The sequence below is a fragment of the Charadrius vociferus genome, unplaced genomic scaffold, assembly GCF_000708025.1.
Source record: "Charadrius vociferus isolate BGI_N301 unplaced genomic scaffold, ASM70802v2 scaffold603, whole genome shotgun sequence".
Classification (NCBI taxonomy): Eukaryota; Metazoa; Chordata; class Aves; order Charadriiformes; family Charadriidae; genus Charadrius; species Charadrius vociferus.
The window spans coordinates 96,733-119,090 of NW_009647426.1; the positions used below are offsets into that span (position 1 = coordinate 96,733).

Here is a 22,358-nt window from a genome sequence, read left to right on the forward strand (position 1 = left end):
TGTTTTTCTTTCATAGTGAAGCTTTATTTACCTATTCAGCAAATTTCATGACATACCAGATCTGAGCTGAGAAGGAGATTAGTATACAGAAATAAGCTCCAGTGGTGATGAGAAGGAACATCTGTAGAATGGTTCTTTGTCCCTCATTGATCTTGTGTTTTCAGTATTTCCCTTCTTATCACTTATGACAGTGCTAACACACTTCAGGAAACTTTGGATCTACTGGAGGTACTAACAGAACTCATTTTGCTATGAATGAGATGAAATTTCTTATCCTGTTAATCACATGCAAAACTTTAAACATAAAAACTGGGAAAATTCTCATCCAGTATGATGAGTTGTAGTAAAAATGAAGCAGAGCAAATAATAATAAGGAAATGTATGTGCATTTATTTGCACAAGGAACTGCTTATTTTTAGTCGTGCAAACCACTGTGGTATTGCTAAGAACGTTTTTTGCTCTTTTTTCAAAGAGCTGCTGATCTTTTGGAAAAAATAATTGGGGGAATTAATCTTCTATTTATCCAAACTATTCTCTGTTCTTTCTCTGTGGTTTTTTTTGTTTGTTTAATTACAAGGAGCATTTGCATGAAAATAGGATTTTAAGACTTGAACAGTTTCTGATGCTTTTTCCCGGATAAATGGAGTAAACAGCATTTATTGTATTTGTAAACTAAAACAACTATTGTTTTGTAAAATTCCTTGCATGCTTTTTTACACTGAATTATTAATGAATATTTGACAATATGCTTTAGAAAGGTTCCCCCTGCCTCCCCCTTGAAAATATATACCACTAATGTATATAATTCTCCCCCCTCCTCCTCTGCATCATCTCTCCTTCAAGACCTGCTAAATATTGGTAGTCATCTCATTTCTATGGTCAATTAAACTTGATTTCTGTAGATCCTACATTATGTAAGATAAGCAGCATCTTATGCTAGACCAAATCTTTTTTAATCAGACCAAAGTTTGCAAAAATTCTTTCAGATTTTTAGGAGTTTTTTCATCTTTTCAAAGGATCTTTGTAAAGCCTTTTAATAAAGAAAATCAAGTGGATTTATAGCAAAGTATATCCACAGTGAAGTGGAAATCCAGAAATAGAAATGGAGGCTCTGGCAAAACCTCCTAATGATTATCAGATGACAGAGATACTACTTTAGTTTGAGCACAAACTGGTGTCTCAGTTATGGCAAAACAGAAAGGAGAGTGACAGCACCTTGTTCTACAAGTGCTAGTAACTGAACTCAAATACTTATGTCTCATCAGTAAAATGTTTAAAACTTTCTTGTGTGATTTTCTAAAATTAATTTATTTTCTAAAGTGTACATTAAGTTCTGGACTACCAGTTTAGATAGCGTTTTGTGGTGTTATTATAATGTTTAATATTGTAGTTATATTTAGTGTTTAGTAGCGTTCAGTGTTTAGTTTATGCTTTTTGGATGGAAGATGTACTTTTTGCTACCTTTTTCTGAGTTGTACTTTGCAACAGATCTTTTTTAGATTATTTTTATGTATTGACTACTGGCAAAATGTGAAAATCCTAGTATAAAAGTAAATTTTATGATTCTGTTTAATTACAGATAAATAGTTTTACAAATTCACATTGAAATGTGGAATGCTGATTACATAAAAGTAATCAGTTATCTGACTGAAGTTTAACTATGATTTCTATTCATTTAGATTTCTCATATTGGAAAGCTGAAGGATTTTCTTCTGCAACACAGAAAGGATTACATTAATGCATACAGGTAAGTGTGCATTGTATTTATTTGTTTTCAGAACATCTTAAAAATCTGTAGGCATAATGGCTAAAAACAAAACATAGATTGCTTATTAATTAGCTTACTGTAAACTATTTAAGATGAAGAATAGTGCTGTAACAAGATAAAAACAGTCCTAAATAAAATGAGACTCAGAATTTGAAGATGATTTCTGGCTCTTAGGAGTTCTGAAACAAAATGACCTGGTGGTCCAAGTCCAACACCTTTTAAGGACCTGCAGAGCAAGCTTTTGAAGTGGTTCCTGAGACAGCAGAATACTAGATTCAATGATCCAGATTTTCCCTTTCACTCTGTGACACTAAACTTACCTGTTACCACTGAAGTATACAGTCAGTAGCATCAGCAGGTCCTGGAGGAGAATGATGCAAACTCTTCAGACTTCAGACTCTGGAATGCGAATTCCAGATGAAAGACACCATTGAGAACACGGTGTCAGGGGACAACAGCACAGAATTTGGTTTTCTGTGGCAAAAACTGTAGGCTTCAGTTCTGGTAGTTATTATTGTGTGGAGAAAGTTTTGATTCCCTTCAGCTATTAGGAAACATTCAAAACTGCTGTATCTGCTTACTGGCTGGCAGCTTTAGTAGTACAGTTTTTTTAGAAAATTAAAACACAAGTTTACAGGTTGGTGTTAGTAAGAAAAAAATCTTGTGATCTGCAGATAAAACATTCCTAGTCAATTACTACTAGGTCAGGTTATCCTAAGATCTAAATCTTATTGCATCTTGTATTTGGGTGAACTGAGTACAAATAATCATATCATTGGAGAAATGGGAAGCTTGCTTTTTAATGAAACTGTTGTTACATGCAAACTTAGTAGACACATTATAGCTTGCACAATTTTTCATTCCAGAAATACAAAATACTTCATAGGTATCTCCACTTAACTAACTTTGCTGTTGCAAATAGAAGTTTAACAGTTCAGTTGAACTAATCACTGATTTATTTTATTTCATATTGTAGAAGTAGGTTTGTGACACACTTATGACTGCTATGAATATTTATTTGAAAGATGTAGATATTGTCTGTGTGTCTTCATAGTGCAGACCTCACAACATCTAACTAATGATTGTTTTCCTTCCTTCTCAGTCTGTAGGTATGTCTAAGATAAAAAAAATGAACAGTCCAACATAACTTACAGTTGATGCTGTCTTTCAGAGAGATATATTCATGTGGGGAAGAATGCTCACCAAAACTGCCTGGCCTTTGTCACACTGTCATTTAAAGCGGGTTGGTCTGCCACCCTGGTTACGCATGGGGAAAGAGGTGTTCTCCAGGTTTTGGGACACCATTTTATTTTGAGATTTGTGGTTCAAAACCAAAACTTCTAAAACTTCAACCAGATGTAAAATTGGAAGAAAGTACAGTGTGTGCAACACAACGCATTGCAATTGGGATGTTTTAAAAAACTGGGATGCAGTCTTTATAAAGAAGCCAATGAATTTCTCCCCCAAGTGAAGTTTCCACTTCAAAGAGAATGTCAGCAAGTTGTTCTTGAGGTCACAAAGGTGGATTCATTGTGGCAATGCCCTTCTTGGGGAGAGGGGATTTCACTTAAAACAACTAAATAACTTTTTTCCAGTCATCTGAGAAGCACACGACCCACTTGGTTGGAGTCCTTTTTTGGGGGGAGGGTGGCAGGGGGGCATATATCCAAATGAAACAGTGTAGGTAAGCTTTTACTTTTAAAGGAACTTCTGAAACTTCAGAGTTTCCTGTATTGTATTTCTCCAGTCCCTCAACATAACTGCAGTATTGCATGGGGTGAGTCAGCCCTGTTTGCATTCTGATTCTGCCGCAACCCTGACTAATGCTGAGCTGTTGCTGCAATGAAGGTAGAGAAAATGCAGTCTAAAGTCATCCCTCGGGCTGAAGACACTGAGTCGCAAGTCAGTTTAATACCTTCCTCTAAAAGGCTTCACAGATACCAAATAGGAGCATTATCCAGACAGATACCCATTTGCCAGGAGAAGACAGTAAGAACAGATGAGCCATCTGCTATTCCTTGGGCTGGGTCCATACTGGAGGAACAGTCTTTCTGAGAAACAACTTCTAGGCCCGGAAGGGTCTGTCACAGTAACGACAATACTATACAATCAGTGGTATGGAAATGTGTCCCTAAGTAAGTTGTCAGAAGACTTCTGGCACCTTTTTTATCTCCCTGAGATTTTAAAAGCAGTATTTTGTTGTTTCAAAAATGAAAGATAAAAAAAAAATGAAGATTTTTGGCATGCTTTTTAAGTGTAAGGCCATAAGAGCTATTTGTAGTCAGTGCTGGTGAAAATGAAGCTCGGGGGTGGGGGTGTGCAGTGTGCAATGTGGATGAGGAACTGCTTTTCCAAGCAGCAAGCACGAGTAGCGTACAGCTAGTATGACTAGCTCTCTGCTTTTCAATTCCTGTTGGAATAGGTCATGAACACCACTAGGTGGAGCTACCAGTTTAGTACTGAAATAACTGGTTTTGCTGTGTGAAAGCTTCATGTGAATGCATAAACTGAGAAGCTGCAAGTAATTGCAGTAAGAGCAAACGTTCAGTAACAGTTAAATTTTGGGTACTATTTGCATTTTAGTAGCAGTAGTATGCATAAAATTGAAGTGATAAGAGGAGTAAAAATTTGTCCAAGCTGTTTTGGTTTCTAAAAGTTTTTTGTGTTCTTTTTGTAAACTCTCTTTTAAGCAGTTATGGTAATCCTCAGTGATTTTTCACTTCCACACATCAGGTATTAACTAAGGAGGGGAAAAAAGAAGTGTCATTTCCTCCAGATCTCATCTGTGATTGCACTTGATCCAGTCCTTAGTGGTTAAACTTAAAATAGATAGTACTGTCGAATTGCATAAGACATTGCTTATGCTTATGTTCTACTTTGTGGATACAAAGAGGATCATAGCATCCATGCTGTTAGTCTCAGGAGTCTTAGCAAATGCCTCACTCATTCAAAACAGCAGTTCTAAAACTTCCCAGAACTTCAGCTATGGGGAAATTTTTTAAACAATTTAATACCAAAAGACTGTCCTGGAATTTATGTAGGAGGTTTAATTTTGTTAATTAAATTTGACTACTCTGTATTTTGTCAATCCTGCTATTTGTTTTTCGACTATAGCATGATATGTTGGTGAAATTTGTCTTTTGAGTTACCAAGTTGAATTATTGTATACCTTGTAAAACTTCTTCATAATGTGTTACATCCAAGTCCTTGATTGATTCTTTGACCTTACTCTTGCAGACTATAAATTCTTTATTAATAGAGCTTTTTATTTTTGGCATACATAACATAACCTGCTAGAGAGGGGATGTCTTTAATTCCTTTTTAGAGGAAGATTTTTAGCAGTGCAAAAGACAACTGGAAGAAGGGTTAATTGAACTAAGACCCTGACTCATTTTATCAAACTTCAGATATTTAACTGAAATACATAAATTGAGTCCAGAAAGCTCAAAAGTTAGTAATTGCTTATTCGCCGCCTTTCTTCTTGATTTTGACTGTTAGCTATAAAATATATGAATGGCAAAACACATGAAACTTGTGATGCAGTGATCGAAGCTTACTGGCTTACAAGCAATTGCACCTTTATCCTCTCCTGTTTATCAGAATTCATTTGCTTTCTCTTACACCTTGGGTTTTCAGCTTTCTGTGATAAGGAACTTTTCTGTTTTGTCTTCTTGCCTGTTTTATCCTGTCTACTGTGATTCTCTCCTGGATAGAACTTCTGAGAGCTTTTGTGGTGCCAGAGATGTGGTATCATCTTCCACTGACAGCATGAGTTATGATGGAAAGAAACTTGAAACTGACCTGTTAGAAAACCCTCATTTACAGAGGGGCACATACAGAAGCTCCTCTCCAAATGTGTGGTTATTTCTTGTCATTTGACTTAAAAACTGGGTATTGTATTAATCTTCAAATTTGTGGCAGTAATAGTGAAAACTTGGGCTTTCTCTACAACACATATTTAAAGGAAAAATAATAAATAATGAAAAGACTGAATGAGTAACAAAGAATGTGAGTGACTCATGTTGTAATTGGTTACACCTACTAAGGGAAGGACCACTAACTATATGTACCATTGCTTTTATTTAACGTCAGAGCCTTGTCTTAAAGAAAAATAACTTAATTTAAATTATTTTCTTGCTGGCTTCATATACACATTTCAAACCTAACGAAGCCCTTTGGGTATCATACTCATCAGTGAACACATTCAGTGGCAGGGTATTTCATAAGAAATGTGTAGCTAAGTCATGGGGCATTGCATCATCTCTCTTCCTTCTAATAGCAGCTGTCTCTCAGCTATCACTTGTGATGTTGTTAACTGCAGTATCTCTCCAGGAATCTTTGGAAAGAAGTGAAACTCAGCAATCAAGAAATGCTTCAGAACATCTCTGACTATTTGAAAATTAATTAGTTACTATTGGAAAACACACTGACAATATGTAAAAATAGCAATGGTAAACAGTATTGGGCTATTTGTTCATATTTGTTTTATGGTTTATCTCAAGGACTTCCTCACCAGCTTTTTCAAGTAAGGTTATTAAGCTTCAGAGTGGCGTTCAGAAAGCACATACGCAGTGTAGTCGTTGAGGCAATGTATAAGAAAAATAACCAAGGACACTTCCTTAAAACAGAACTGATTAACTTTTTTTTTTAAAGTTTACTTGATAATCACAAAAGTAAGTTTCAATTGATGAGTAAATGTGGTAAACACCAGACACATATTAGAAAATACTGCCTGCTAAACTGTGGTCTTTTAGGACTTTCCCAGCATTGTTGCATTTGGCTAATGCATATCTTAAGTGATTTAAAAAAAAAAAAAAAAAAGCCCCTTCCTGACTCTCTAAATTCTGAATATCAGATTCTTATTCTTCGTTTGCAAATAATATGCTGATGAGACTTTATTGACTTTAGTGGAATAATTTCTTATTTATGTTGCCATAACAGAAAAAAGAATAGTACCTTTCCTTTTTTTCAGTTCTCTAGAGAATTAGCTGTAAGGGTAGGTGGCTATTTCTTTCATCTCCCTTTGGGCACTAACTATTTCCAGCAGAACAAGTTGATCTCTCTTCCTGGAAAGGAGAAGGCAGGGGCTCTTGGTTCCTGAAGATGTTAACAATATGTGGATGCTTTTTTATTTTTGCTTATTAAGCAAACTGATTATTCCTTTCAGCTGAGGATTGTTACTTACATATTTCTAGGTATGACTGCTATATACATTCTATATAGTATTCCTCTCGGTCTGTTTGCTGTAATAAATTCCTACATTGCTTTCTACACTGTGCTGTGTGGGATCCTATCTTCAGTCTTTGGTAAACTGTGTAATGTTCTGTCTGTGACAACTTGTGCCTTTGCTTATCATCATCGGCTCTTTCATGTTGTTGATCATTGAACCTCCAAGGCAGTCTGTATGTTTGTGTTAAATATAGTTTGAGGAACTAGCTGTAGTGCCCTAACACTTGGGAATGTGAATGGTCCTCTTGGGATTCCTCCACAGCCTCCAGTTTCTCTGAAGGGTCTTTCAAGGTTTAGATAGTTTAAAGACCAGTAGTTATTCCTACTGTTTTCATCAGGCATTGGAAAAGAATTGAGAGAATTCTAGATTTTGACCACAGAGCACCTCATACTTAAAAGGAAAGTCTGTGAGAGAAGAGCTTTCCATCTGGGATTATTAGACATCTAACGTATTGGTTTTTGCAACTGCAGAGATACTTATGTAGTTCATCAACGTAGCGTAGTTTGGTTCTGAGTAGAAACGATGCTTTTTCTGTGGGAAAGGCTGGATGGGTGGTGTCTGATATGTCTTCATGACATGCTTCGGTGGTCCTTCTGTACAGCTAAGTGTGTGAATATTTCATGTTGTTTATTGCAAATAATATACTTTGAGAAAATTCTTGACAAATTATCTGTCTTAAAAAATCATGTTGGTGCCCAGTAATTATGCCTCTTGCCCTACCATTTATCTGCCTAATAAAGCTGAAAAAAAGAAACAGAAGCAGTATATCTGTTACATGTTTGCCACCTAATAGAAAGTCATTGAATGCTTAACCTATGTTTTGTGGAGAGTGTTCCCATGGCTTAACCACTAGAAGAAAAGAAGTAGCCATTAAGGAACTCTAAAAATAGTGTCTTGCTGGCTCCTGTACAATGCCAGACTGCTTTCTTGTCTTGATTTAATTGTGTTTCTACCAGAAACAAGGCTTTGTTTATTACTCTAACATAGTAAAACATGTAGATAATCTGTAAGGGCTTTCTTCATGGAAGAGTATATGGTGTTTTCCTGCTCTCCACAGAATTACTTTCAAATTACTTCTTTTCTGGTTGTACTAAGTTCATATATCCCATTTTAGAAATAGTAACTCTTCATAGCAGCATTCTGGAATTTCTCAGCAATACTTTACAAAACTGAAAATACTAATTCAGGTATGCCTGTACTGCCTGTTCTAGTAGCTGAAGCTTCCCCACAGACTTTAAAAAAAAAATAAAAAATGTTTCAAATATGTTGTTGTGGAACGTTTTGTCATTTGAGTAGACCAGTTTTTACCTTGGATTTATGTTGGACACCATTTGGATGGAAAAAGGCAGTAAATTCAAATGAACAAAACATAATAAGTTTTAAATTTAGTAGTTAAATAAGAAATAAAATAATTTAAAAGATACTAGATGCCCCATGGGAAGAAGTTTAAAAATGTTTGCTGTATTTACAACTAAGGTTATACATACATGTACATATGTGTGTATACCTACACACTTATGGAGGGAAGCATTTATGTATATATTTGTAAGGTGATATCTGCAGGTGGTAAATTGGGCCTATTTCTGCTAAAACAGTACATATCAATATTTTAGAACTGTTCTATTTCAGCTTATTGCCTCTCTTTCGTAATACATTGTTGGAAGAAAATCAAGTTTTTCTGCTTGATTTGGTGTCTTTATTGAATCCGTAAGCAGAAAATATTTCATGGAGCAGCAGAAGAGTTACTAATTCCAAAAGCTGGTGTAACACCTGCATCAGCTCTGGTTCCTTGTGCTTTGCCAGCAAACTAGGATCGTAGAAATTGTAGGTTGGAAAGGAGCATGGTTGACAATTCAAGAAGAGAATGACTAGGTCATTCTACCACCATGTTTTGCTTGCTTTTATATATTTCTTTCAGTGGAAACTCCATATCCTCCGTCTGCATTTTCTTGTTTCCTTATCTATGCTACTAGAATTTTATTCGATTTACACTAACTTATTTTGATTTCTCCTCAGTCTCTTCTAGAATCAACAGTTACAGTATATTTGAGTTTTCATACGTGTTCTCTTGGACCTTTGATCATGCGTTTTCCTCTCTTTTGGACACTGTCCCAGTTGGTGTTGCAGTGGGTTGCTGAAATGAAACAGAACTCCAGCTGAGGCCTTGTCCAAAGCTAAGGATAGCAGAAAGGTTACCTTTCATTCATAATGGGTTATACTGCATTTATGAATCCCATTGTAATGAAGACTTTTTATGCAACAGCATGGTGGTGTTATGTTTGGTTTGTGATCCAATATGATCCCAGATGACTTTCTGAAGAACTGTTCCCTAATCAGTTGTTCCACATTCTCTGTGGGTTCAGATAAGTGTTCCTGCTGCAACAAAGAGCCTCTGACCATTCCTTATTCAGATTCTTCATGTCATTTCTCCAAGTTGGTAGTATTGTTTTGGATGGAAGTCTTGTTCTCTTGATATAGTTTTAATTCACTTAGCTTTATGTCTCTGCAAATTTAATAAGTGTATACTCCATTCTACTGTCTGAGTTGCTAATGAAAGTATTAAATAGCATCAGATTCAGGACAAATCTCTGTGGAACACATCTCACTCTGTCCTTCTGTTTTGGTATATAACTACTCCAAGTTCTGCTTTTCAAACAGTTTCACATCCATATGGTGCTTGTTTCTAACTCATTTATTCACTGGTAGCTTATGAGAATGTCATGCGAGATGGTAACAAAAGCCACACTAAAGAGAAGATATATAGCAATGATTGCTTTTCGTCCATCCGTAAGATCTGTTATTGCATCCCAGAAGTAAATCACACTGCATATGACTTACTCTTGATACATCTGGGCTACTGGTTATCTTTTTGTTCTTCCCTAAGCACTTAAAAACTGTTTGATTATTTGCTCCTATATTTTCCTAGGCTGAGTGGTCTGTAAGTCTTCTGCTCTTTTTTTTTTTTTTCCTTAACCCTATTTTTTTTTTTAAGTAAGTTGCTATTCTTCATCTTTTCATCAACCTAGCACTCACTTGTTCTCCCCTAGTTCTTGGCATTGAAGATACATCCTTTCATTTGATGCATTTCCTATTTTAGGTGTTTCTCTTAATAATATTTGCAGAGTAATATGTTGTTGTCATTGGCATCCCTTGCCAGTTGTATCTCATCCTGCACTTTACCCTTTTCTGATTCTGTCCCTACATGCTGTATTCCTTTAGACTTGTCAGTAGCAATCAGGCCTAGTTTGCACTTTCTGTATTCTGCATTTTGTGTTTGAGCTCTCTGAAGAGCTCATGAAGTAGCTAAGTTGATCTCTTACTGCATTGCCTATTCTTCTCTTTCATCAAGGGCAGAATTGCAAATTATTGTGATGTCATTTCTGTACGAAAACTACTAGGTCACCTGAATTATTTTCGGTTTCTTTTTGTTTCCCTTTTCTATGCAATTTAACCTACTAATTTATCTAGACTATTGAAGTCTACCTACTTGATGGCCACTGTCTTTATCTTACTCTTGACCCACCTTCTTACAAATCACAAATTACCCAAGTTGCCTTTGAGCCCATGTTTCTTATGAAGCTTTCTCCAATTGATTTGGATAAAAATCTAGAAGAATTTCTTTTCCCCCTGTCTCCCTTCTTTATCTGCATGCACTAGGCAGTGTGTGTCTTGGTTAATTCTTCTGAAAAACCTGGTTCATTTGACATTTTTTCATTTGATGATGTATTAACCCGTTGCTGTGATACTGCCACTGCACTTCTGAGCAAGTATTTGTGTATCTGCCATCCAGGACACAGCTGAATTTTTTTGTTTGGTTAGGGTTTTTCTTAGTGTGCTTTTGTTTTTCCTTCACCAGCTCTTTTTAAATGAATGGTTATTTTTACGGTAAAGCTAGAGGATGGTGTCTAAATGGATTTTTCAGTATAATCTCCATGTGCAGATTTACTGGGGAGTGCAATGGGGACTTCAGTACCCCATTAGTACTAGTGGATGCCATATGTGTTTTGACGTAATGGGATGGGATTGTATGACACTTTTCTTGCCTTCCCAAGGAGGCTGGGTTTCAGGTATCCTTGCCTCCGAGTGGCTTGTCGTGCTCTTGTTCAAAAGTGCTGGTACCGGACACTATGTAAGCTGTAAGCAGTTATAAAAGGAAAAGTATTCTATTTCTTTTTTACTGGATTAAGCTGCATTTTGCTACCTTTGAAGCTGTGGAACTCCTATTTAAGAATTTGATCTACTATAATTTTGTATTAGCAACTATGGAAAGTAACTAAACAACTTATTTCCCAATGTTGCAGCTGTTACAGTTATCTTCAGTGTATATCTCTATATTACATAAAGTTACACCGTTAGTAAAACATAAAGCCTGCCTGAGGCAGGTTTTTTCATCTGTATTTCTAAGTCTGATTTAAAAGAAAATTCTGGTTTGCATTTTTTAATCTTTATTTTACCCCGTAATGTTAAAAAGTGCATTGAAAACTTTGAACTCTGCAAATACGACAAAGCTGGGCAGGGTACAAGAACCTAGACATGTAAAGAGAAGAACTTTATACTCTGCACAGTAGCAGACCAGCCGGAATGTATTACTCTAATCTGAAATAGAAGAGTGGAGATTTTTTTTTTTTTCTTCATCAAGGGGCTGTCATGAAGCTGTCAATCCTCATTTTCCATCTAAATCTGTGTGCCCTAACTTGCTCATGTAACTCTCTGGGTGTGGATCACTGAACGATGTTATACATTATCGCATAGCAGATATCTTAATGGTCCCCTTCTGTCTGCGCCTGCGCAGAGATGGATGTAAGAATATCTCACATGCTGAGAACTTGCTTATGCCACAGACTAGTAATAAAAAGCCCCATCTATATAAGCTGTGCAAAGGGAGTGGAGGAGAGATCTGTCCTAATGTATTTAACAGTATGAGTTACCTTATATTGCGTATGTAACTATCAATAGGACATCTTAACTAGGCTGTGGAAAGCCTTTCCATCAGATGTCTCTATAGTCAGACTATTTAAAATCTTTCATCATTCAGAAGCTGCTTTCTCAGAGACTGCAAATTAGGGTTACAGCTTAGACCACTGATTACAGCTGTGATAGGGGTTTTACCGCAAATTTATGAAACCCATCTGTCCTGACCAAAGAAGATCAATTCAGCTAGTAAAATATAAATAGAAACACTATATATGGCTGGTTTTCTGTAAGTTATAAAAAATAATTTTATAACACTTAGAGTAGTTTTAACGAGAAGGGGGGAAAATCCTGATGTTTAGAAGTCAAATACATGACAATGTTGGAAACAAACAAGTAAAATACAGCGTATTACTTCTAATTAGTTTGCCATACTGTTTGCTGGCTAATCTGTGCTGGTGTGCTAGCTGGCCAATAAGCAGGAACTTAATTTTCAAGCCAGAATAACCACGTGCTGCTTTTTTGATATGCGATCCATCACTTGGGATGAGAATGAAGACATTTTGGTAGAATACTCAGGGATGTTAGAGTAAGCTTAAAACCTTGTGGAGGAGGTCTGGGCGACCCATGCTGACAGTACATTGAAGATGCAGGAGGGAGCTGGTGTTTTGTATGTGATGAGAGATGGTGTGATGTGAATTGATTGTAGATATTCCCGTGACAGGGATTGCAGCACACACAGGGAAGATTTGGCGTTATTGCAGTGAAGTATGGAAGAAATCGCTAAGGGTATCAGGCTACCTTTGCAAACTGAAGACCCTCTCTTTTTACTTGTACTGCTGCATTAATATAGTTGCATTATGCATATCTTTAATGAGTAGAGAGATTTTCCTGTATAAATAAAAATCTAAATTAAAATGAGGGTATGAGCTAAGGTTTTCTTTCCTATTTCTAAAGGCAAATATAATAAGCTGTGATGACTGTATTATCAGAAAACCCAAGATGAACATAAGATAAGCTGCAGTAGCAGAAGTTTTATCATCCTGTCATCTGTGGCTGTGGAAACACTGTTAAATACCTTTATACAGTATGCTCTTCTAGTGGTTATCTGTAGTGTGTTAGTATTTTACTGACAGGCCTCCATTTTTATTAATTTAGTAACAAAAGGACATGTTAATCTTATTATAAAATATTACATAATATATAATCTAAGACATAACAGGAACAGCTTTTGCTAAATCTTGTAATCTACTTGATATGAAAATGTGCATTATTTTTCAATATTCTTCTTTACTATGGTTTGAATTCACAGATTTCATAGTACAGATGCTTTAAAAATGAAGCTCAGTATTAAGGATAATGAAAGCATACATTTAAGTAAAGCAAGTTACAATTTTTTGTACTACTTTCAACATTTGAGCTATTCCTTTATCCTACTTGGTTTTGTGTTTTTAGACTTGAAATATGCCTCACAGGAATAAGTACTGAGGGTAATGATAGATTTTTCTAGTTGTATTCTATCCTTATCTGCTCAGTATTTGATTATGTACAAGATGACAGCATATATTGCTTTTTCCACGTCTTTTACTAGTCAAAAAATGTTTTAAACCCTCTCAGCTTTATAGAAGTGGCATTTTTATCAGTGATGGTTATTGTACTTTTTTGCTACGTTTTCTGTGAAAATCAGTGTTGCAGAAAAGCTTCTGTGGAGATGGTGAGTGGGAAGAAGCTCTAAATTTTTTGTTGTAAATTTTTTGTTGTCGATTTCTTAAGTGACAGTTTGTCTTGTTTCTCAGCCATATTATGTCTGAGTATGTGAGGATGACGGATACAGAGCGCGATCAGATAGATCAAGATGCTCAGATATTTATGAGGACGTGTGCCGATGCCATTCATCAGCTGAGAACAGAAGGTAAACTGAGCAAGTCTTAAATATTTTTCTTAGTTATTGATAAAGGCTAATATAATGCTGAATATTGGATGGTGAATCTGAAGTGCTTTTGGAAAGAGATCAGTGAAGTCTCATTGCCTTTTTGTTTGCATGTGTGTAATCCCTTTGGCTGAATAGTACTGTACTTAATTTTCTTTAACATTAGTGGAAGGGGAAGCCAGAGAATGGAACTTTGTTTATTTGTTCAAATACAGTAATTAGCAAGCGTAAAAAGGTAGTCTTAAATATTTGCTACTTGAATAGTAATTTAGCACTGTGGCACAGTGGCCTGAACCAAAGCTGTCTTTCTAGCTTGTCCACCTGTGAGGCATTAGAAGTATAACCTTTCCAAGTTTGAGATAATTAAATAACTTTAACACAATCCCAGTAAAGTAACAGCGTTTTTGACAACTTGAGTATGGGATCATACCTTTACAGTGCTATCTTATGAAAGTTGTAGAGAGAACTTCTAGTTGGCCATTTTCAAGTTGACTTGCTGTATGTGTGTTTTATCAATATACCAAAGATTTTTATCGGCTTTGAAAAGCCATCTAAACATAGTTGTAGCATTATTCAGAATTATTGAAAGTCAGTCATGCATGGGAACTACATAGTATCAAAATAAGAAATATTAATAGATGTGAATTGAAAGAATGCTTGACACAGTAAGTCCCAAAGATTTCCACATAGTTTATGCAGTGGAGAATTGAAAACATTAGAAGTTCGATATTTTCAGCAAGTTAAAGCTGTAGATCTGTTTTGCTATGCTTAGCTTGGTGACACCTATTCTTGTTTAGAAATTTAATTGACATGAGCGAGTGGCATATGTAACAAATCAATAGTATAAATATTGTAAGACACTAGTTGTTCTCAGCTTTTGGGTTGTTATAATGATTTGCTGAACCTATATTTAAATATAGCTATGTTTAAAATAAATATTAATATATTACGTATATAAAATGTTAATAGACTCTTGAATATAACTTGCGTATCAACTGAATACACAAACTTTTGTGAAATTCAGTAAAAGGTTAAAAGATTAAGTTACTTTTTTTTATATATTTTTTTTTTTTATTTCAGCACACAAGGGTGTCCAGTCTGCTCAGGTCAAGGAGCACAGAACCGCTGTCTTGGACTTCATTGAAGATTACTTAAAAAGTACTTTAGTGTTTATTGAATGGTTAAAAATGAACAATTTTTTTTTCCAAGAAAGAAATCATGCTCTTCTAACCTGAAATGTTGTTTACTGCTATCTTGAACAGGAGTGTGTAAGCTGTATTCTGAACAAAGAGCCATCCGAGTTAAGCGAGTGATAGATAAGAAGAGACTGTGAGTAGTGTCAAAAAAATAGTTTAACAGTGCCTTTTGTTTGTAGGACAGTCAACAAAACTATTTTCCATGTTTAGATTTGAAGGAGATTGTTTTAATGGAAATCTGTAGTTGGATGAGCAACTTCTGCTGTCAGCAGGTGCATTTCAGGGCTCTTCTACACTTCTGGCATGTGAAATTAACTCTGTAAATGGCAGAGTGCCAGTATAGTGTTTTGCTTCTCATTTATGTAAATGATTAAAGCATCAAATTAGTAAAATGTGGGTTAATAAACCTATTGGACTTCTGCAAATGCAACAAAATATTTTTGTGTGTCCCATTAAGTAATATTCTGCATAAAATAGTTTAGAATGAAATCCTGCACATAAGTAATATGTCTCAAAGATGCTGTTTAGGTTACTGAAGAGGTGTTCACTTCTCTCCCCCCGTCTTTTTTTTTAAGCCACTATCTTTCTGCTCAAGCTAGTGATTATGTTGTTGATAAATGCTACTTGAGATAGTGAGTCTTCATGGCAAGTAGAAACATGATTAAAATAAAAATCTTGAATGTAACTTCTTAACTGAAACAAAAAAGTTTCAGCTTCCTATCATGGCATACATTCAGGCTGCTCATGTAGAGGTGAAAATGTCTAGGAGAAGTTAAAGACAATGTACTTGCTTGCTTTTTGGTTTGGTTCTTTTTTTTTTTTCCCCATTAAGTATCAAAAAACATACTTTTTCAGTTTCTTTTTCTGCATACTCTCAGGTGAAGAACGGTAGAGGGAATTAACAGGTTTGCAATTTATTTAATACCTGAAAGGCTTTCCATATCTTCTCAATCTGCATTATTTGAATTCTAACCTTAAGTTCTGTTAATTTAAAAATAACAAATTCTAGAACATACATATCAATAAATATGTTCTTGAGTGTTTTTCCAAGACTTCATGCTGCTGCTTTATAAGTTTGGTGTTTGGCTCGATCTGCTATTTACATTGAAACTAGCGAGAAGTTTTCAAAAGTCCAGAAGTATGTTTTATTCAGATTGATTCAGCATGATTAAGCACAGTTAGATTCACTCAGATATATCTTCCCGAGACATAAATAGTAGTAAAAGTAAAGTAAATAAAATACCCCAAACCATTCTGAAATTTGGCAAGAAGTAATGAGAGAAAAGGCATTGGTTTTTTCGTAACTCCTGTAACTTCTCAGAGAAAAATATACAGAAACAAACTGTGTGATATTTTTCATGTGTAAAAATATATAACCTTATCAATATTCTTCACACTAAAGAATTTCCAAGATATCATGGTTCCTGCAGTTATAGAATCGGCTAACAAATACCAGGTCTTCTATTTGTTCTACTTGTACATGATAGTTTCCATGTGAAATCCCAGGTTCAAGATTTCTCAGCTGACGACAACAAAGAAACAACTCAATTTGATGTATGCTAAACCTGGAGCACTTAAATAGAGCAGTAAGGCATTAAAAAATAATCCAGAAGATGCAGTCCTTTTATGTAATATTGGAGGATACCTCTTTGCCTTTTTTTACAGATGAAAGAACTAGAAAACAGTTGTTGACCTGGTGGAGTCTGTGTGCATTGCAGATGTGATGCAATGGCTAAATTGGCATATAAATAAATTCAATTTAAATAAATCATAGGACATAAACCAATTCTTGTGATGATTTGAAGAAAAATTGTCTTTTTTTCATATGCCTTCAACTGGTTGATTTGTAATTTCTCCAATGATTTCATATGACGTGCTATGTGATAATAAGAACATGTTCCATGACTTAAAAGAACAAGGTGTTCTTTAAATAGTGCATCCCAGGCATTTTGTTAGTTTTTAATTGAAAACTTAGGCTAGCATACTGTGCAAAGTAAGGACAACAAACAATAAAGGAACACATTTCTTTAAAAGTAAATTAATCCTAGTGCAGATCTTCTTTCCTGCAATTTAGTCAACTTAAAATATGTGTGTATCAGACAATACTGAAAGGTTTGCAGTAGAAACGTACTTCGTTGTGTTTCCTGTTATACTGATAAACATCCTAAGCTCTTCAACAAATTGCCTGTGTTATAATTTTCTTACGTAAGTTGCCTTTATGTATTAACTCATAATTTTTGATTGTGCCAAGTTGTGCCAATTAAATAGGACTAGTTTCCCAGAATGAAAAGTTGAGAAATAAAAACACAAGCAGCTTTTTCTGTAAAGGTACTTGGTTGTGATTTTCAATTTTTATGTTTATTGGTATTCAAAATTTTGCCATTAGACTATATTGTGAATTATGTATGCAATTACTCAAATCAAGCTGATATTTTTATTATCTGGGGAACTGGTGTTTTATTAGTATCAGAACTATTATTTGAACTGCATGGGCATCCAGATAAGTTGTCTTTTCCTCATTATTAGGCAAATTTAGGACTTGAGAGGAAGTAGATGAAAGAAGAGTTCTTTTGTAAAATTGCCAAAAGCCCAGTACTTGCAGAGTTATTAGAACTAAGAAAGGTTCCCTGATACTGCTTTTTCTTGTTTAAATAACATAGTCACTTAGTGATGACTAATGCTTTATATTCTGTTTTTCTCAGAATTTTCTAATTATGGGTTAGAAATTAGACACAATACAAAGAAGGAAAGGAACACAAAATGCAACACCTTCTGTTAAGCAGCAGGGGAAGATTGCAGATCATAATGAGATTAACTGTTGATTATATTTAAGAGGGGAGGAAGTGATGAAGGTGGCACAGCAGGTGATTCAGCCCATTGCTTTTTGGTTTTTTGTTCTTTAGCTTCGCTAACAGTATAATTGCTAAACATTTAACTGTCTACTACGTAGCAGTTACAGAATTCATTGTAGACAACAATAAACCAGAGAAGTTTACTGGAAAAAATGTTGCCCGTAATTTTAAACTTTTTTAGGTGCCACAGTGACATGTACTTGTCAAGTACTTAATATATAATCACTGAATATGCTTCTCATTTTTCACATTGCCTTTGTATTAAAATTACATAGCAGGGACTTAGTTGTAGTATATATCTGTCCATCTGTCTACTGCATATATTTTTTTTCTTTTCCTTGCTTCTAAAGTGTCTTTTGGCAGGTAATGAAGGATCAGTTTCATCCTGGTTAAATTATTCTTTAAAGCTAGTTAAATAAAAATACTTGTTTCAGGAAAAAAGCTAATTTTGTTGTATTTTCTTACTTTTCCTTTATGATAATTGACAATATAAAGTAAAATTGTAATTATTACTTGAAAAAAATAAAGTAGTAGTATTGGCCATTGTTACTAAAAAGAATTTTCAGTACGACCAAAATGTTGTTTGTTTGGTTGTTTTTTTTAAATACATGTATTTTAGTACACTGGATTTTTGAAAGTAAGTTTAATAAAATGTCTGTCTCGTTTATGCTATAGCCTTCAAAATTCTCAACTGTGAACATGTAATGTGCTTTGTTCAGGAATACTAGTTGTGCTCTCTTCGCTTTTGTAATAATATTTCAGTGAAAGCTGCTAAGTACATTTTGTATCTTGACTGGGAGACCTTTAATGTGGAGTTTGCAAGAGTTAGTGTCAAATTTAGTAATCTGTGCTTGTTCTCATTTTAAAGACATTCAACATGGAATATCAGTTAAATTATAGGCTCTTGTGCTTCTAGGTCCAGACTTGAACCTGAGCAGAGCAATGTGTCCAAATCACCTCTTTCCCCAGAGAAATCTTCACAGAATCCTTTAGATGATTCTGAAGAAAAACTTTCTGCTGAGGAAAGCAAAGGTAAGAATAAAATGGAGTTATATTTTACTTTTTGTGGCAGAGCCTGTCTGGTCAATAGTACTTCACATTAGAAAGGCCTGTTCCTGTGACTCGCACCTTCTCTGTTTTCATCTTCCCTGAGTTGATCACGCTTTTGTGAAGCACATTGTGAGACTGAGGAAGCAAATTCTTAAACTTTTTAACGTGCTTTTTCAAACCAGCTGAAAAAGCCTTACGAGTTGCTGGATTCCTCATCCTCTCAATGAACTCTGTGTTAGCTCTTCCCTGTTTATTTTTATCAATATCCTTTGTCCTGGTTTCAGCTGGGAAAGGGTTAATTTTCTTTCTAGCGATTGCTGTGAAGGAAATGTCAAGATATATTGTTGTAGTTGTTGCCAAGTGATATTTTATAATTTTCAAGGACGCTTTTCAGCTTCCCATAGAAGCTGAGGAGTATAGACAGAACAATAGAATGGCCAATAGGAGTATTCCGTATCACAGACATCATGCTCGGAATATAAATGGGGGTTGGCCGGGGAGCGGGGCATGGAATCAATGATCACTGTTCAGGGAGGGTGCCAATTCATCAGACAGTGAGAGTGACCTGTGTCATTATTGTTATAGTTGTTTTCCTTTTCTGTTATTGTTCTATTAAACTGTCTTTATGTCAACCCACAAGTCGATTTGTTGTTTTGTGGTGGTTTTTGGTTGTGGGTTTTTTTTCCTTCTCCCACCTTTCCTCTCCCTTTTCCCCTCTTGTCTCTACCCTTCTTGAGACAGTGGCTGTGTGGTCCAAGTTGCTGGCTGAGGTTAAACTACAACACCATCTACTTACATATCTTCCAAGATCTGTCTGATTTTTCTATATTCCTTTCACTGACAGCAAAGAATTGGAAAGTACATCAACGACTTTCTGGGAATCTTTTCTATATTTTAAGCACAAAGACCTTGAGTTGGACACCTCTACAGTAGGAACTCAAAGGTAGAATATGCTTATAGAGGGGAGATTACTGGCTGGCCAGATTCAGTAGTTTTGGGGATGTTCTTCTCCACTTCATTGAGTTGCCCTGTCGGAAGCATTGCATCTCATCTTTTGGTGGAGACAGCCAGAAGACCAAAGCAGTATCTGTGACCCCAGGGTCATTGACAGGACTTAGGGCTCCAGGGAGACCTCATAGCAGCCTTCCAGGACTTAAAGGGGGCCTACAGAAAAGGTGGAGAGAGACTCTTCATCAGTGAATGTAGTGACAGGACAAGGGGTAACTGTTTTAAACTGACTGAGGGTAGACTTAGATCAGATATTAGAAAGAAATTCTTTACTCTGGGGGTGGTGAGACACTGGAACAGGTTGCCCAGAGAACCTGTAGCTGCCCCATCCCTGGAAGTGTTCAAAGCCGGGTTGGATGGGGCTTTGAGCAACCTGGTCTAGTGGGAGGTGTCCCTGCCCATGGCAGGGGGGTTGGAACTAGATGATCTTTAAGGTCCCTTCCAACTCTAACCATTCTGTGATTCTGTGACTTGTGAACATTGCTTGTGATTCCTTGGTGGCCTGCTTCTGAGGCCAGGGGATGTAAGTCCCATCTCTTAGCTGTTGAAGTCTGTCCTGGGATGTGGCAGAGTGCCTTTTGGAGTACCACCACTATGCAGATAATTCTGGATTCTGGAGTTGCTTTCCCTGGCTTGATCAGGTTGCATACCTAAATAGAAGTCTTGTTTCTTTGATTCTGGAGTTGCTTTCCCTGGCTTGAGTTCTTCTGCTTGTGCGGTCTAGAGGAGTTCAAGGTAAACCTGTTATTCACAGCATGAAAATTATTTTTGGAGAGAAACAGAAACGATATGAAATGTAACATTACATTAGAATAATACTTCATCAAGATAAAAGAAATGCACTGGATGGCCATATCATTCTGATAACCAGTTGTTGTTTCTTTGGTGATTTTTTTTTTTTTTTTATTAAAAGAGTAAAGTTCCTCTGGTTGGTGACTTTAGGGCCATACAAAGGGTGGATTCATATGAAGTGGTTACTCCATTTCTGGATGAAACCTCTAATGTTGAATTACCTCACAGTGTGTGAACGGTTTCATTTTCTGATATGGCATTGCTTATCTTCCTAACCAGTTTGTACTTCTGCAGCCCTATCAGTATGTTGGTTTGTTTTTTTTTTTTCCCCAACACTGAATTTATTGTACGAAGTAAAGGTTTTGATTATGTGTCGTTTCTAGTGCTTCCTACATTTTTATAGTGTGTCTTAAGTGATGCAGCAGACGGGCACAGAGATGACTTTCACCTTTACACGTTATCAGTGTTCTGCACCTGTGAGCTAGTGCCAGCAGAGAAGCGGCAGCGTAGTAGCATCTTTGTTGCCCCACACTCTTGCCTTGTTATGGAATGTCTCCGCAATCTCTGAAATCATGCACTCCCACCACACAGTGTCGTTAAGATTTTTAGCTCAAAAAATGTGTGCCACGCCATGGAAAACGCTGTTCTTTCATTGCCTTGGACACTGCAAACCGCTGCAATAAACAGAAATGAAGCTTTGTTTCTTGCAGATTAATTTTGATTACTCCAGTTTTCACTTTTATTAGTTTATGCTTTAAGTAGGTGTCCCATCACGTAAGTGATGCTGATGCGGTACTTAGGAGGGATTGCTGACTAGTCTTTGAGAAAACTGTGGAACTTGTATATCAAAATAAATCTGTCTGAAACAGTTTGTAAATGAACACAGCTTGTGATTCCTCATGTAAGTGTAAGTGTTGGTTGCTGCTGCTTATAGAAATCAGCCTTGTGACTTCGCTGGTAGAGGTGGTTGTCGAAGTGTGGGAATTGCATGAATGAGATGACTAGGAAACATGAAGCCTGGTTTAAATCTTGTAGACTTTGGGTTTTTTTGTGGTTTTTTGGTTTTTTTTGGTTTTTTAGTAGCTTTTCAAATTTTTAAGAAATTGGAAAAAATACCATGTTTAGAAATAAACTATTTCATTCTCAGGATTTTGGTGGTTTAGGGAATGGTGATCATTTGTATTTATGAATTAGCCATTATCAGCATGCCTGGGTTGCTTGCATAAATATCTCAGCTGTAAAGATAGTTGTTCTGAGAGCAGCTTGTGGTCCTGTCCTTAAATTGAACGTTATGGTGAACAGCTGAATGCCCTTGGTGTGCTGAAGCACAACTTGAGTTTTGTCTGGTTTGTGTTTTTGTCTGAAGCCAGAGCAAAATGTGATTACTTTTGTTTTGAGGGAAAGCACCTGTTTACATTAGAACTATACTGGAGATGCCTCATGGTAGGAAAATAGTCTCTCTGGAGATTGCTTTTATATGCTGACACTATTTATTTGTATATTACAAATTTTATATTTAGTTTATGGAAATAAATGTAAATGATGAGTAGCTTTTGAACTGGTCCACAAGCTTAGCAGCTGTCTCCTTTCAGTATGGAAAAGGGTTCAGGGGATTTGATCA

At 35.9% G+C, this 22,358-nt stretch overlaps 1 protein-coding gene across 1 annotated transcript in view; it reads left to right on the forward strand.

The window, feature by feature from the left end:
• Positions 1–1,679: 1,679 nt before the first annotated feature.
• Positions 1,680–22,358, forward strand: part of STX18 (syntaxin 18) — a gene marked incomplete at its 5' end in the record, with an annotated part of 33,900 nt that continues 13,221 nt past the window's right edge. Inside the window, 5 exons of the mRNA XM_009880540.1 lie at positions 1,680–1,747; positions 13,706–13,821; positions 14,920–14,997; positions 15,102–15,168; positions 18,804–18,919. Of these exons, the coding sequence (XP_009878842.1) occupies positions 1,680–1,747; positions 13,706–13,821; positions 14,920–14,997; positions 15,102–15,168; positions 18,804–18,919 (445 nt within the window). The remainder of the gene's footprint in view (positions 1,748–13,705; positions 13,822–14,919; positions 14,998–15,101; positions 15,169–18,803; positions 18,920–22,358) is intronic.